The sequence below is a fragment of the Zalophus californianus genome, chromosome 2, assembly GCF_009762305.2.
Source record: "Zalophus californianus isolate mZalCal1 chromosome 2, mZalCal1.pri.v2, whole genome shotgun sequence".
Classification (NCBI taxonomy): domain Eukaryota; kingdom Metazoa; phylum Chordata; class Mammalia; order Carnivora; family Otariidae; genus Zalophus; species Zalophus californianus.
Window position 1 is genome coordinate 16378763 of NC_045596.1, and position 13272 is coordinate 16392034.

Below are 13272 nucleotides of genomic sequence, written 5' to 3' on the forward strand. Positions count from 1 at the left end.
TAATGGAAAACCATTTGGATTTCTCTGAATTTTCCACTCTGTATTTTTTATGACTGAAGATCTTTACTGGTTCAGCCGAAAAGCCATTTCTGGTGCTCATACATTAAAGCAGTATGTTTCCTTCAGAAATTGGATGCAAACTTGGCCTGTGATGTATACTTTGCTGTACTGGAATTCTAAATCTCTATAGGGATAATATGTTATATGCTCAGTCTGGACAAAGAGCAATTCAAATCTCACATATGTTTTAACCCTCAGTGATGAGTACTCTCTAAAGGATTTAGGAAACAAAGATGCAGTATATGTGTAACATTGGTACGTTTAGGGCTTCCTACATGGCTCTCCTCAAGGTAGGCACTCTATAAATGTTAATTAATTGAATTATAAGTTGATGCCCTTTTTCAGAGTGGTAGGCTTCTCTTAGCTGTGTACAAATGGCAAGCTTAGGTCAGCATTGTACTTTGCTCAGCTCATGGTGGCTAGCTGACTCTACTTTGACTATTATGAAAGCAAAAGGGACAGTTTCTTTACTACCATTACTTACTTTTTGGCAGCTTTCAATGAATTCATCTATGGTAACAACTCCATCTTTATTTTTGTCCATTTTCTGTTCAGGAAGAAAAGAACAAAAAACTTCATTCAGAGTTCTCCCTTGGTACCCTCCCTTGATAACCTCCCTTGATACCCTCACAGCTGAAGCTGATGAAGAGTCCACCTGCTTGTTTTACAGGGAGGAAATGCTTCAGAGCAGGAGCTAGTCCTTTCTTAGTGATAAGAATCGTATGGCCAATGTAGGGATCCGAAGGGGTACATGCACCCTGATGTTTATAGCAGCCATGTCCACAATAGCCAAACTATGGAAAAAGCAAAGCTGTCCATCGACAGATGAATGGATAAAGAAGATGTGGTTATATATATATATACAATGGAATATTATGCAGCCATAAAAAGGAATGAAATCTTGCCATTTGCAACGACGTGGGTAGAACTGGAGGGTATTATGCCGAGCGAAATAAGTCAATCAGAGAAAGACATGTATCATATGATCTCACTGATGTGAGGAACTCTTAATCTCAGGAAACAAACAGGGTTGCTGGAGTGGTGGGGGGTGGGAGGGATGGGGTGGCTGGGTGATGGACACTGGGGAGGGTATGTGCTATGGTGAGCGCTGTGAATTGTGCAAGACTGTGGAATCACAGACCTCTTCCTCTGAAACAATACATTATATGTAAAAAAAGAAGATAGCAGGAAGGGGAAAATGAAGAGGGGGGAATCAGGGGGAGACAAACCATGAGAGACGATGGACTCTGAGAAACAAACTGAGGGTTCTAGAGGGGAGGGGGGTGGGGGGATGGGTTAGCCTGGTGATGGGTATTGAAGAGGGCACGTGCTACATGGAGCACTGGGTGTTATCCGCAAACAATGAATCATGGAGTACTACATCAAAAACTAATGATGTATGGTGATTAACATAACATAATAAAATAAAATAAAAGAATCATATGGCCAACTGCTGTTAGGCTGTTCTCTTTTCAGTAGAATGTGGTAGACCTCTAGAATCGCTGCCCTAGATAATCTGGCCCTCTAGCTATGATAGTTCAGGCAGTTTGCTGACACTTTCAGTCTTGGTTTTCTCATCTGTAAATTGAGGCTAAAGAGTATTTATAACCATAAGGATTCTTTTGAGAATTTATTCAAAACAAACATCAAAACATGCGAAACACAGCAATTCCTCAGTGTTCTGTCTAGGATATAGTGAACGTTCAATAAATGTAGTTATCAGTGTTCTAATAAATTCAAAACCAAAATTACTAAATTAGTATTATGGTTAATATTCTATTGTTTTGTCCCTTTCATTAAAAGTGTTTTTTTTTCCTTTTGCTTTTTTTTGAATTATCGTGACACTTTGCAAGCATTAGGAAATTTACTCTTTTTCACTCCCTCTCTGACTTCTACTTGCGTTCCTACCTGGAAAAATGTCTCGACGTGTTGTCTAGGAGCATCTTCCTTGAGGACAGGATATGTGCATTTACCCATCATATCGTATATTGCTTTCATTATATCAAGCATTTCCTGAAAAGTAAAAGGCACTCACATGAGGCTGCATGTGCTGTATGAAGAAACCACTCTGACAGATTATTCCTACTCCATTTCAAAAATTTTTTATTATTCCATTAACTGCCTTTTGGTTGTCCCAGAGGAGAAGCCAACAGTTTTGTGCCTTAAAAACAGCAGGGTCAGAATGTAAGAATTAATTTTGATCTTGGTTTCAAAATGAAGTAAGTAAATTCCCACATATCCAAGATGATCGGAAAATTGTTCTGGCTTAATGTTTGGATTTCCATAGACTTCCTATAGACTATCTTTGTTTTATGGAGTTATTATATATCTTAAATGTTGATTATCAGTTTCCTTTTACTGAGAATGAACTCCATATCAACAGCATTATACGAAAACGAACTGATAAATTTCAAAGCTTATTAGGATTTTCCTTGTTTTTTTCCTACAATAGCTTTAAGTGAAGAAATTGCGCCTGTAGGCTAGTCAAAATAGTATGGCTATATTTCATTGAAATTCCTTGAAATTTCATTAATTTTTTAACTAAAACAAAATCTAGTTTTTGACTTGTCATTTTCAATCTCAGTAAAAATAATATCTAATTACCCAAACATTCAGATTTATTATTTCACATTTCTTTCCTTCATATCGAAATTTCCATATAAAAGTCTAGATTAAAGTTGATAATACAGATGTAATATACATTTACTTTTGAGAGTATTCAATTCTCTTATTAATGATAAAGTAGTTTATAGCGTATAAGTCATAGGTAAAACATTTTAAGATGTTTTAAGTAGCAAGAAGTTTGTCTGACTTCAGCAGAATTCGTGAAACGTGTTATGTGTAAGACCAGCATGTTTGTGTTAAACATAGAGATAGAAAGGGATGGAAGGGCTAAGAGGTACCTAATAGTTCCAAGGCATCCGAGTACTAAATATTTTCTGTACTACTGTACACCAGGTACAAGAGGCACTAACTCTTCAGGATATATTCAATATGCATAAACACTTAATATTCATGAGGTCTTACTTCAGCCATCCATTGGTGCGAAACATTCTGGCCCTATGTATCTTCTGCTCAAAAACCACAAAACCTATGGCCTTGGATCAGGCTATTTGTCACGCTACATCCGTGGTCAGGTGCACTTTCTATGTCCCTCACCGAGTAAGGTCAGGTCAGTAACCCTGGGTACCTTTTGTTTGAGGGTCCTTATGCTCAAAACTCAAACTTCCGGAAAAGAAAGTGAGTCAGGAAGAAGGGAGATATGAACATGGAGGATCCCCCAGGATTCATGTAATGTCTTTCAGCCCCATTTGGACCCTATCCTAAATCTGTTAACTTACCCCATCCCTTTCCCCTTCTTACGGTGTTTTATACTGGTTTAATAAACCATTTGATATGAGCTTCTTAATTCGGTGTGTGGACCTTTTTTCTTGCACAGCCTGCCTGGCAGTGTTTGGGGGGCCCCACCGCTTCCATCAGGTCACGTTCTACACAACACAGGTCATTGCAGTCTCTGCAATTTTAAAATTGTATCTCTTTCCACATTATATTGGAAGAAAAAAAGGTCACGGGCCAAACATTCAGGCATGATTTGTAGACATTTTCTTCCTGATTCCAACCATAGTCTTTATCCAATTTACAGTATTTATTTGAATGCCATTAGGAGACAGGGGTACAATCCTTATGTGTTTTATATTCACTTTGAAGATAGATGTACCATAAATTATTCCTATCCATTGCAAGTTTTTTATTAAGAGTATTTCACCACCACCACCACATAAAATACTTTAGATTTCTTAAAAATGCAATTTTCATATTAATAGTTTCAATTGTTTAACATTTAAAGTTAGAAAAATGGAAACAGTCCAAAGGAGAGTTGTGTTGGTGAGGCGTTTCTTACTTCTTTAGTGATGTAGCCATCTTTATTTATGTCATACAAATTAAATGCCCAGTTGAGTTTTTCTTGAACTGTCCCTCGGAGCAAAATGGAAAGACCCTTGATGAAATCCTAAAAAGAAATAAAAGTATAATTTGATAGGACGTTTCTAAAAAAAATAAAACAACTATGATAAAAGTCTCTCTCAAACGATGGCCGCAAGGGTTACCACCCTCTGGATTTTCTAACCGTTATTTCGCGAAATAATGTGTTCTTGGGCCTCTGTTTCTCAGAGTTCTCTGTGGGCATAAACCACTCCTTAGCTTTAACATTCTCATCTTTGACTTGGGAACTGTGACTTAAATCACCTGTGGAACTGGAAATGCTAGGAGGACAGACACCCAAACAGCAAGATGCATGCTCTAAGTAGTATTGGATTTCTACCACAACTGCACACAATTTCTTTTACTGAAAAGAATCTGATAACACTGTATCTTAAGAAATACAAGCACATACATAGCATACTTCCCATGAAAAAGATCTGCTAACAAGAAATATGGTCTGTCTTTAAGATATGGGCCGACTGTAACTGTTACTTAGAAATCAAGTTATAACACACATGGGGCAGTGGTTAAGAGCCTGGAGTTTGAAGCCAGATTGCCTGACCTCAAACACCAGTCACTTGACAATATGTCACTTGACAGCTCTGTGTCCTCTGACCATTTAACCTCCTTTTGCTCAATCTGCATATCTGTAGAATGGGGATAATAATACCCACTTCTTAAAAGTTTTTGTGAGGATTAAAAGAGTTAAGCTATAACAATGTCTAGCAAGGGCATTGGTTATGTGTTTGCCAAGTAAACGAAGCCCTTAGCCAGTATCATGGTTAGGCTGGTTTGATTGAACTTGATCAAATTCCTATATATTTGTTGTCATGTGGAGCAGAGATACCATCACAATGCAGTAATTCTGAGCTCACGTAGATCTGATAATCCACTGGTACCTGGGAACTGAAGAGCCCAAGGGGCATGCAGAAGTGGCTTTCTGGGTGAATTTGCTTTTTCTCTCTGCATTTCCATATTCCATCATTTTATAGCTGTTTCCCTGTCCCAGTTTTCTTAATTTTGATGTTTTTTTTTTTTACTTTGAAAAGTAGGTAATACTCACATAGTTCAAAATTTAAAAATATGTAAGATGTTCGTGGACCCCAGCTACCCTTTTTCTTTCTCCCTGGGCAGCTGGCATGGAATTTTTGTGCATATACAAGTATAAGGCATATTTATTTATGTATATTCTATATCCCTTTACACAAATAGTCTGACAGGCTGTTCTGTACTGCCCCCCCCCCACTTAACCATCTTAGAAATAATTCCAATCTTTTTCACAGTTATTTTTCACATAATGTGTATGAATGCACCATAGTTTATTTAACCACACTCCCATTGATGATTATTGAAAGATTTCCAACCTCATTAAAAACAATGTTATGAAGAGTGACCTTATATGTACATAATTCATACTTGAGCAAAAATATGTGTAGAATAAATGCTTAGACATGGGATTTCTGGGTTAAAGGATTTGAATATTTGTAAACTTTAGAGTTATTTCCAAATTGTGTCCCAAACTCCCCTCTCAAAATCTATATATGAGAATTTTTTATGTGTAAGAATATTATAGCTTGTCAATACTATATAGTATTCAACTTTTATGTTTTCTTCTTTCATGGGAAACTCTTTCTCAGATTACTTATGTTTGTATACTAAACAAATTTGAACATTTTTTTTCAAATGTCTCGATTTATAGAAACTCTTCATGTTATTAGTGAAATTATCCTTTGTCTGGGATATGTCCTCCAGTGTTGTTTCCCAGTTTGTCATTTCTTTTGATTTTTCTCATATTGATTTTTGCAAAGTAGGTATTTTTTTATTCTTATATTCTAGAATTTGTCAGTCTTTTAATTTATGTCTTTTGGTTTATGTCATATTGAAAAGGCCTCCTGCATTCGAAGTTGTAGAAAGATACTCCCATGCTTTTTCCTACTACTTCAGAAGTTTACTTTGATACATTCAAATCCTTATTCCATTTGGAATTATCTACTGTTTTTAGTTAATTATCTGGTTTCACACTATTATTTGTTACCCATTGTTTTGAGATGCAAGATTTATCATATCCTTAAATCTTTTATGTATTTGTTTATATTTCTGAAATTTCTCTTTTATTTCATTAGTAAATCTGTTTATCCACCTCTACTTACATCGGCCCAATTATGAAAGTGGCTGTTAGGGCTATTTCCTCCTGGTCAATCTTTTTTTTTCCAGCTATTTTCTCTTGCTTTAATACTGCGCATGACTTTTGAAAGGTTTGAGGTAAATTTACAGATCAGCTTTGGCAGAATTCACAACTGCATGTTGGTGAGTCTTCCTAATCAAGACTATGAGAGACCCTGCCCTTGTCTAAGTCATTTTTGTCACTGAACCTATTTATCAGTGTTCTCCTGGCTACTGTAATAAATTACCACAACTTTAGTGACTCAAAATAATACACGTTTATTATCTTACAGTTCTTCAGGTCAGATGTCTGAAATGAGTTTCACTGGGCTGGAATCAAAATGGGGGAGCACAGGGGATGTAGAGGGAGAGTCTGCTCCCTTGCTTTCTTGAGCTTTTAGAGGCTACTTGCATTGTTTGCTTGTGACCTCTTCCTCCGTCTTCGGAGCACATCACTCTAGTCTCTGCTCCCTTTGTCATATGTTTCTTTTCTTACCTGATCTTCCTGTTCCCTCTTACAAGGACCCCTGTGATTACATTAAACCCACTTAGGTAATCCAGGATGATCTCCCCATCTCAAGATCCTTAATCACACCCACAAAGCTCCTTTTACCATGTAAAGGTAACATATTCACAAGTTCCAGAAATTAGGATGTAGACACCTGGTGGGCTATTATTCAGCATACCAAACTCAGGTATGTTTTAGACCTTTTTGGTTTGGTTTTTTTTTTCCAAGTTGTTCTTTCATGTTTCTTAGTCATACTTATTTCTAGGTATTTTAATCCTTTTGTGCTGTTTTAAATGAGGTATTTTTTCTATTACATGTTCTAAATTACTTTTGTTTGTATATACAAATGCTATTGATTTCTCTATAATAATTCTGTATGCTGCCAACTAAGTGAGTGTTTCTGTTGTATGTGATAGTTTTTCAATTGATTCTCCTGGATTTTTCATGGATGCAATCCTATTAGCTGCAAATGGAGTTAGTTTTACCTCTTCTTTCTAATTTTTATATTTTTAATTACTTTCTTTTTTTCTAACTATAGTGAATCATATATCCAAGACAATATTACATAATAACAACAATAATAGCCATCCTTACTTTGTTACTGAATTTAATAAGACTGTTTCTAGTGTTTCTACTTTAAGCATGATACTGACTTTAATCATGCTAAGAAGGTGTACAATTATCATTTTATTAAAAAAATTCATCAAGAATAACCATTTTAATACCCCATCACTGGGCTAACCCATTCCCCCAACCCCCTCTCCTCTAGAACCCTCAGTTTATTTCTCAGAGTCCATGGTCTCTCATGGTTCATCTCCCCCTCCAATCCCCCCTTCCTTTTCCCCTTCCTACTATATATATATATTTTTTAACATATAATGTATTATTTGTTTCAGAGAGGGCACATATGGAATGGCGCACTGGGTGTTATATGCAAACAATGAATCATGGAACACTACATCAAAAACTAATGATGTAATGTATGGTGATTCACATAATATAATAAAATAAAAAAAAAAGAATAACCATTGACTTTCTTGCAGAAATGGAAAAGCTGATCTTCAAATTCATATGGAATTGCACAGGGCCCCAAAGAGCCAAAACAATATGAAAAAAAAAGCACAGTTAGAGAGCTCAAACTCCAATCTCAAAACTCACTGCAAATCTACAATGTAGCACTTGCATAAGAATAGACATATAGACCAGTGCAATAATGTTGCAAATCTAGAAATAAACATCTGTGATCGTTGATTTTCAACAAGGGTGCCAAGACCATGCAATGGGGAAAGAGTCATGTTTTCAACAAATGGTGCTGTGACAATCAGATAACCATACCCTACTCCCCATCTTTATTCAGGGTAAAATGTAAAGTGAGAGAAAAAGAGAATTCAAGAGAAGCCCACAAAGGATTACAGCATTTGGTAGGCAGAGAGAAGCGAGGCTGGCAAGGGATCTTGAAAATAAGTTGCTAAGGCAGTATGAGAGGTCAAGTGAGGAGTTCATTTTCCTAGAAAAGGATGGTTCATGGTAATACAAGATGCTGCTGGAGAATGAAAAATGTTCATTGGATCAACAAAATGGAGGTCACCAATGAGTGATGGGAGAACTTTCCGAGGAGTAGAAGAAGCACACAATGATAGAGATTAGAAGAAAACTCACGGCTCTTGGCTGGCCATGATGATAGAGAGCCGGCTATATCTGAAGAGGAATATGGGATCACAGGAGAGATTTTTGAAGATAAGCACTTTGATTACTGGAGGGAACTGTCTATGAAGAGATTACTAAAGATGTGTGTGTGAGAGAGAAGGAGGGAGTGCTAGAGATGGGCTGATCGTTCTGGCACCCAAGTGCAGGTAGAGGGTTGAGCTCTGGAGGGAGGAGGTGCACTTCCTCAGTTAACATGGAAGAAGGGGAACATGCTGTGGATGCCAGCAGCTGATAAAAGCAAGAGGATGAGTGAGTCCCCACCTGACAACTTCAATGGATGTCATCTGCTTGGGAGTGACAGGGCAGAAAGGGCAAGAATCGAAGGTTTAAGTAAATAAGGAGGCAGCCATGGTACTAGATAGGTGACTTGTGCAAATTATGAGAAGGTGGGCATCCCTCAAAATACTTCATGCTATCTCCTGGAAAGTTGTTGTAATATATATAAACCTGAAATATATAACATACTATAATCAAGAGTTAATGTGCAATGTACAACTGATAAACTGTAAGCTTTGGCTTATTAGAAGCTACAAAATAGCCATTGCCGATTACGGGAATGTAGGCTTCTCAGAGAAAGATTGCTGGACAGTTTTAAAAGGCCAGCTGAAGTTGATGGCTATCCATATAAACATCATCCATTGCTTTAAATCACAAAGTAATAGTTATGTGCTCTCAGTTGAAAAGGGGGGCTGGATACCAAGTCTTTGAAGACATGCTTAGAGCATTGGTTCTCAAAATTTAGCTTGCCACACAATCATCTGGAGGGCTTGCTAGAACACAGCTTGCTGGGTTCCACCCTCAGGAGAGGTCTAGGTCTAGGTTCATTAGGTCTAGGTTGGGGTGCAAGAATATATAATTCTAACATATTCCAAGGGGATGCTGATACTGTTGATTCAGGAATCACACTTTGAGAACCACTGGCCTACAGAAATCATCAATGGCTTTGACCCTATCACCAAATGGAGCAGACCAGAGCAACAGTGAAAAGCAGTTTTAAAGTCACATACGGACTTTTGTTGGTTGCCTTCCTACTAAACCCCCGCTAATTTCCACTTGGTGCTTCATCCAATTCTGCAGAAGTGCTCTCCACCTCTAGCTTTAGTGATGGAGCTGTGACCTGAGCAAAGTCAAGAGGCGTATATTATCCCTTCGGTCAAGGCAATTGGATCTGGGTTGGCATACAACTGAACTCAGTCCGCGTCTACTCGACACGAGCAGTAAAGCTCGGAGCCAAGGAGTGGCTGGCATCTTTTGGGACCACAGGAGAGCCCGCCCTTTGTTGTAGCCATCCTTATCTCTGGACTTTTTCTTTCTGTGAGCCAATAAACTCATCACATTGTTTTTGTTAGTATGTGATTTTCTATTATTTGTAAACAAAAATATCCTGATTTACAAGCTGACAGCTGATTCACATCTTCCTGTTAAGTACGATGTATCCCAAAACTACTTACATTAAAAGATGGCTGTGGACCTTGAGCACCCCTCTACCTTGTAATATACCATCTGGCAGGATGATATCAATAAACAGTTATTTCAAAAGAAGAATGATTCCTTACGTGTAGAAAAGAAAAATGAGAAACTCAGTGTATTTTATGTGGTTTTTGCTCCACGCTTTTCTGAATGGTAACTGAAATCTATCGAGTAGGAGACACAAGGCTTAAAAAAAAAAAAAAGAAAGAAAGAAAAAGAAAATTCTTGGAGTACTTTGCATAATTACCTTTTATCTGTGAAAAAATCTTGCATCTGTTCCCTAATGCACAAAAATGATTGGTACTGAATTGTGGTTTCCATTCTCTTATGATCAAAGCAAAAGAAGGAAAAAGGCATAAAGATTTGACTTTATAATATCCCAGCCTTGTTCAGTTGTGAGCTTTTCGGTATCTTTCAAATTTTTGCGTAGTGCCTTAGTTCTGGTTGCTATGACAGGGACATTAGTCTTCCTCTGTCAGAGGAGGTCATCAAGAGGACATGACCATTGCTTGACCCACAAGCTGGCCCAGGCAGTCCAAGGCTCCTGCCCCTCCTCTGTCCTTGGAATGTATGGTCTGCCCACCCTTTCTGGAAAAGGAGCCACTTCAAGGATGTAGCCTTGAGAAAGTAAGGTCTTGTTGAGACCATCTGGACTGTATATGTGACTGAATTCCATTAAGGCCTCCATAAAATTTTTTAAGGTTCTGGTGGACAGTACAGAGATTTACTTGTCTTGGAGTTGCCCACGACAAGCCTCACAGGTAAGTTCCCTTACTAATTACACCTGCCACCTACCATTCTGGAGTGGCCTGTCTCTTTCTTCAGTCTCTCCTCACTGTCTGGGTGCAGGGGGCCAGTTTGGAATTTCACCAGAGGAACTACTGAGGTTGCAAACCAACATCCTGCCTCCCTATCTGCCACTCAAAGAGCAATATGGCTTATAATCATGTGTTTAGGGTATTTGCAATAAATAGTCCTGTTTATAGTTGGGAAAAGAACATTAAGTGACTTACCAAAGGTTAAAAATGTTAACTAGCTAGTTAGTGACAGATTCGGTATGGAAAATCATACACGTGTTTGGTGTATTTCTAATTTTATGCTTTCTTATGTATGTTCATGAAATTTTTAAAGGTTGCTTATTTTCTCTGGTATGACCTCCTGTGATTGGAATTAAGCTTCCACAGTAGTTGAGCCACTTTTTGAAGTATTTGAAAGACACAATTTCAGGTACTATCTGAAGTTTGCATCAGGCATCAATATGTCTAAAAAATAATAAGTAAATTTTCTAGGATTTGTGGCCTGATTTTGTCATGCAGAAGGGATAATGTACTTACCTCATTTGATATATAATATTGTCTATTTAGCTAATTTAGTGTCTGAAAAGGTGATGACAGACACGTTAAGTTAGAGGAAAGTTCTTTGGTTCGATCTCACTAGAGGCCATTTAACATTAATAAATTTTTAAACAAAAATGAATATAAATACATAACAAATGTATACATAAATATGCTTGATTTATGTAAAAAATTATAGAAAACTATACTGAAGAAAATTGCAATCACACATAATCCTATCACTTATGCAAAATGAACATTTCCATTTTTATGCGTAGCATATTTATAGTAAAGGTCATGTATGTATATATAATAATGTATATTTCACTTAAAATTACAAGCATTTTCCCACATCACTGAAAATTCATTGTGACGTCATTTAAATTACTACATATTAGGTTGAACCCTATGAAATTGCTGATTTTTTTTTTTAAGTGGACTCCACACCCAGCATGGAGCCCAACGTTGGGCTTGAATTCAAAATCCTGAGATTCAAAACCTGGGCTGAGATCAAGTGTCAGATGGTCAACCAACAGGGTCACGCAGGAGTCCCAAATTGCTGATATTTTTTATCATATTTGCAAGAATATTAATTTCATATGGTTTAATCTAATGATACTATGACAATGGTTTTTTAACGTTTTGGACCCCAAACCACAATAATTACATATTAAATGGCAAGCTAGAACATACACAAACACATACACATACACCAGAAAGTAATTATTTCCATTTCTCTTCTATTAATTTTTTAAACATTCTTATCATTAATCTCTAAATTAATTTTACCATGTATTAATGATCGTAATTTGGAGTTGGAAACACTGCTTTGTCATATGGATATATTGTGATTTACTTAACCATACTTTCTATTGGTGGCTATGTAAATAAATTAAAATTTTTCTTTACTATAAATGATGCTGTGTAAAATTGTTCTCTATTTCCCATCATTTTGACTTATTTCCTTAGGAAAGGAGTAGAAGTCCTGGGTTCTGGGAGCACTGAAATTTAAAAGTAATAATGACTACAGTTTATAGATGTCTGTGGGGCCCTGTGTTAGGCAATTTCTGTGCGTTATTTCATGTCAGCCTCATGCAACCGTAGGGAGTAGGTATTGCAGTCTTTATATTGTAGAGAGATGCTCAGAGGAAACAAGGGACCAAGCCAAGGCATAGTCAGTGAACAGGGAACTAAAAATCAATCCCAGACCTCTGACTCAAAGCCCAGGCCTCATTTTGACTAGAATTGAATCAATGGGCTGTGGTTATACACAACAGTATGATATAAACACAGGCCATATCTCTTTTCTTGCTAGTATAGGACAAAATTGTGGGGTGATGTAAAATAATGACTCGTAGTGATTTGCAGTTCATCTACTTCCTAATAACATTTGTAGAAAATAAGGAATGCCAGGAATTCATAATTCTTGCTATAAAATTAATTCATAAATGCATTAGAAAATACCCTTAGCTTCTTAAAAATAAGTGTGTCACTATGCAAATATATGTGTGACCATGAAAGTTGTAAGAAGATCAGCTAAGAAGCCCAAGAGTTACATGTCCAGGAACACTGAGACGGAGAGAGATCAATTCTCTGAGACTGACCAGATGTCAACCAGGGTCACTAACATTAACTGAGCATTTTCTATATGCCATGAAACTTTCAAAACTCTTTAAATCCATCATTTAATCAAACAACAATTTTGTGAGGTATCTATCATGATTATTTCCAATTTACGTTGAAGAAATTCAAGCACAGAGGGAATGAGGAACCTGCCCAGGGATCAGAGCTAGAAGTGGTAGTATCTAGATTTGAACCCTGTGTCTGACTGAGAAGCATGTGTTCTTTTAGATGAGAAGAGACTTCTGGAGCCTCCACAGTGGCTGGATGTTAAAGTTGGAGATTAATTCAGGACTGGGGCAGGGAAGACGAAAGATGAGCCTGAAGCATCTTGTAGTGCCAGAAAATACGGGTCTGATGAAAGAAACACAGCAAAAGAGAAGAAACAACCACAATGATAGGAGAACGTTGAAGGGACACAGGAGTCTA

General features: G+C 37.2%; 1 protein-coding gene across 7 annotated transcripts in view; it reads right to left on the minus strand.

The window, feature by feature from the left end:
• KCNIP4 (potassium voltage-gated channel interacting protein 4) overlaps positions 1–13272 on the minus strand; it is a 1107330-nt gene that overhangs the window by 2441 nt on the left and 1091617 nt on the right. For all 7 annotated transcript variants that reach the window (XM_027600590.1, XM_027600587.2, XM_027600589.2 and 4 more), the window contains 3 exons: positions 3962–4069; positions 1969–2073; positions 545–607 (listed from right to left, as the gene is read on the minus strand). In XM_027600590.1, coding sequence (XP_027456391.1) covers positions 545–607; positions 1969–2073; positions 3962–4069 — 276 coding nt within the window. The remainder of the gene's footprint in view (positions 1–544; positions 608–1968; positions 2074–3961; positions 4070–13272) is intronic.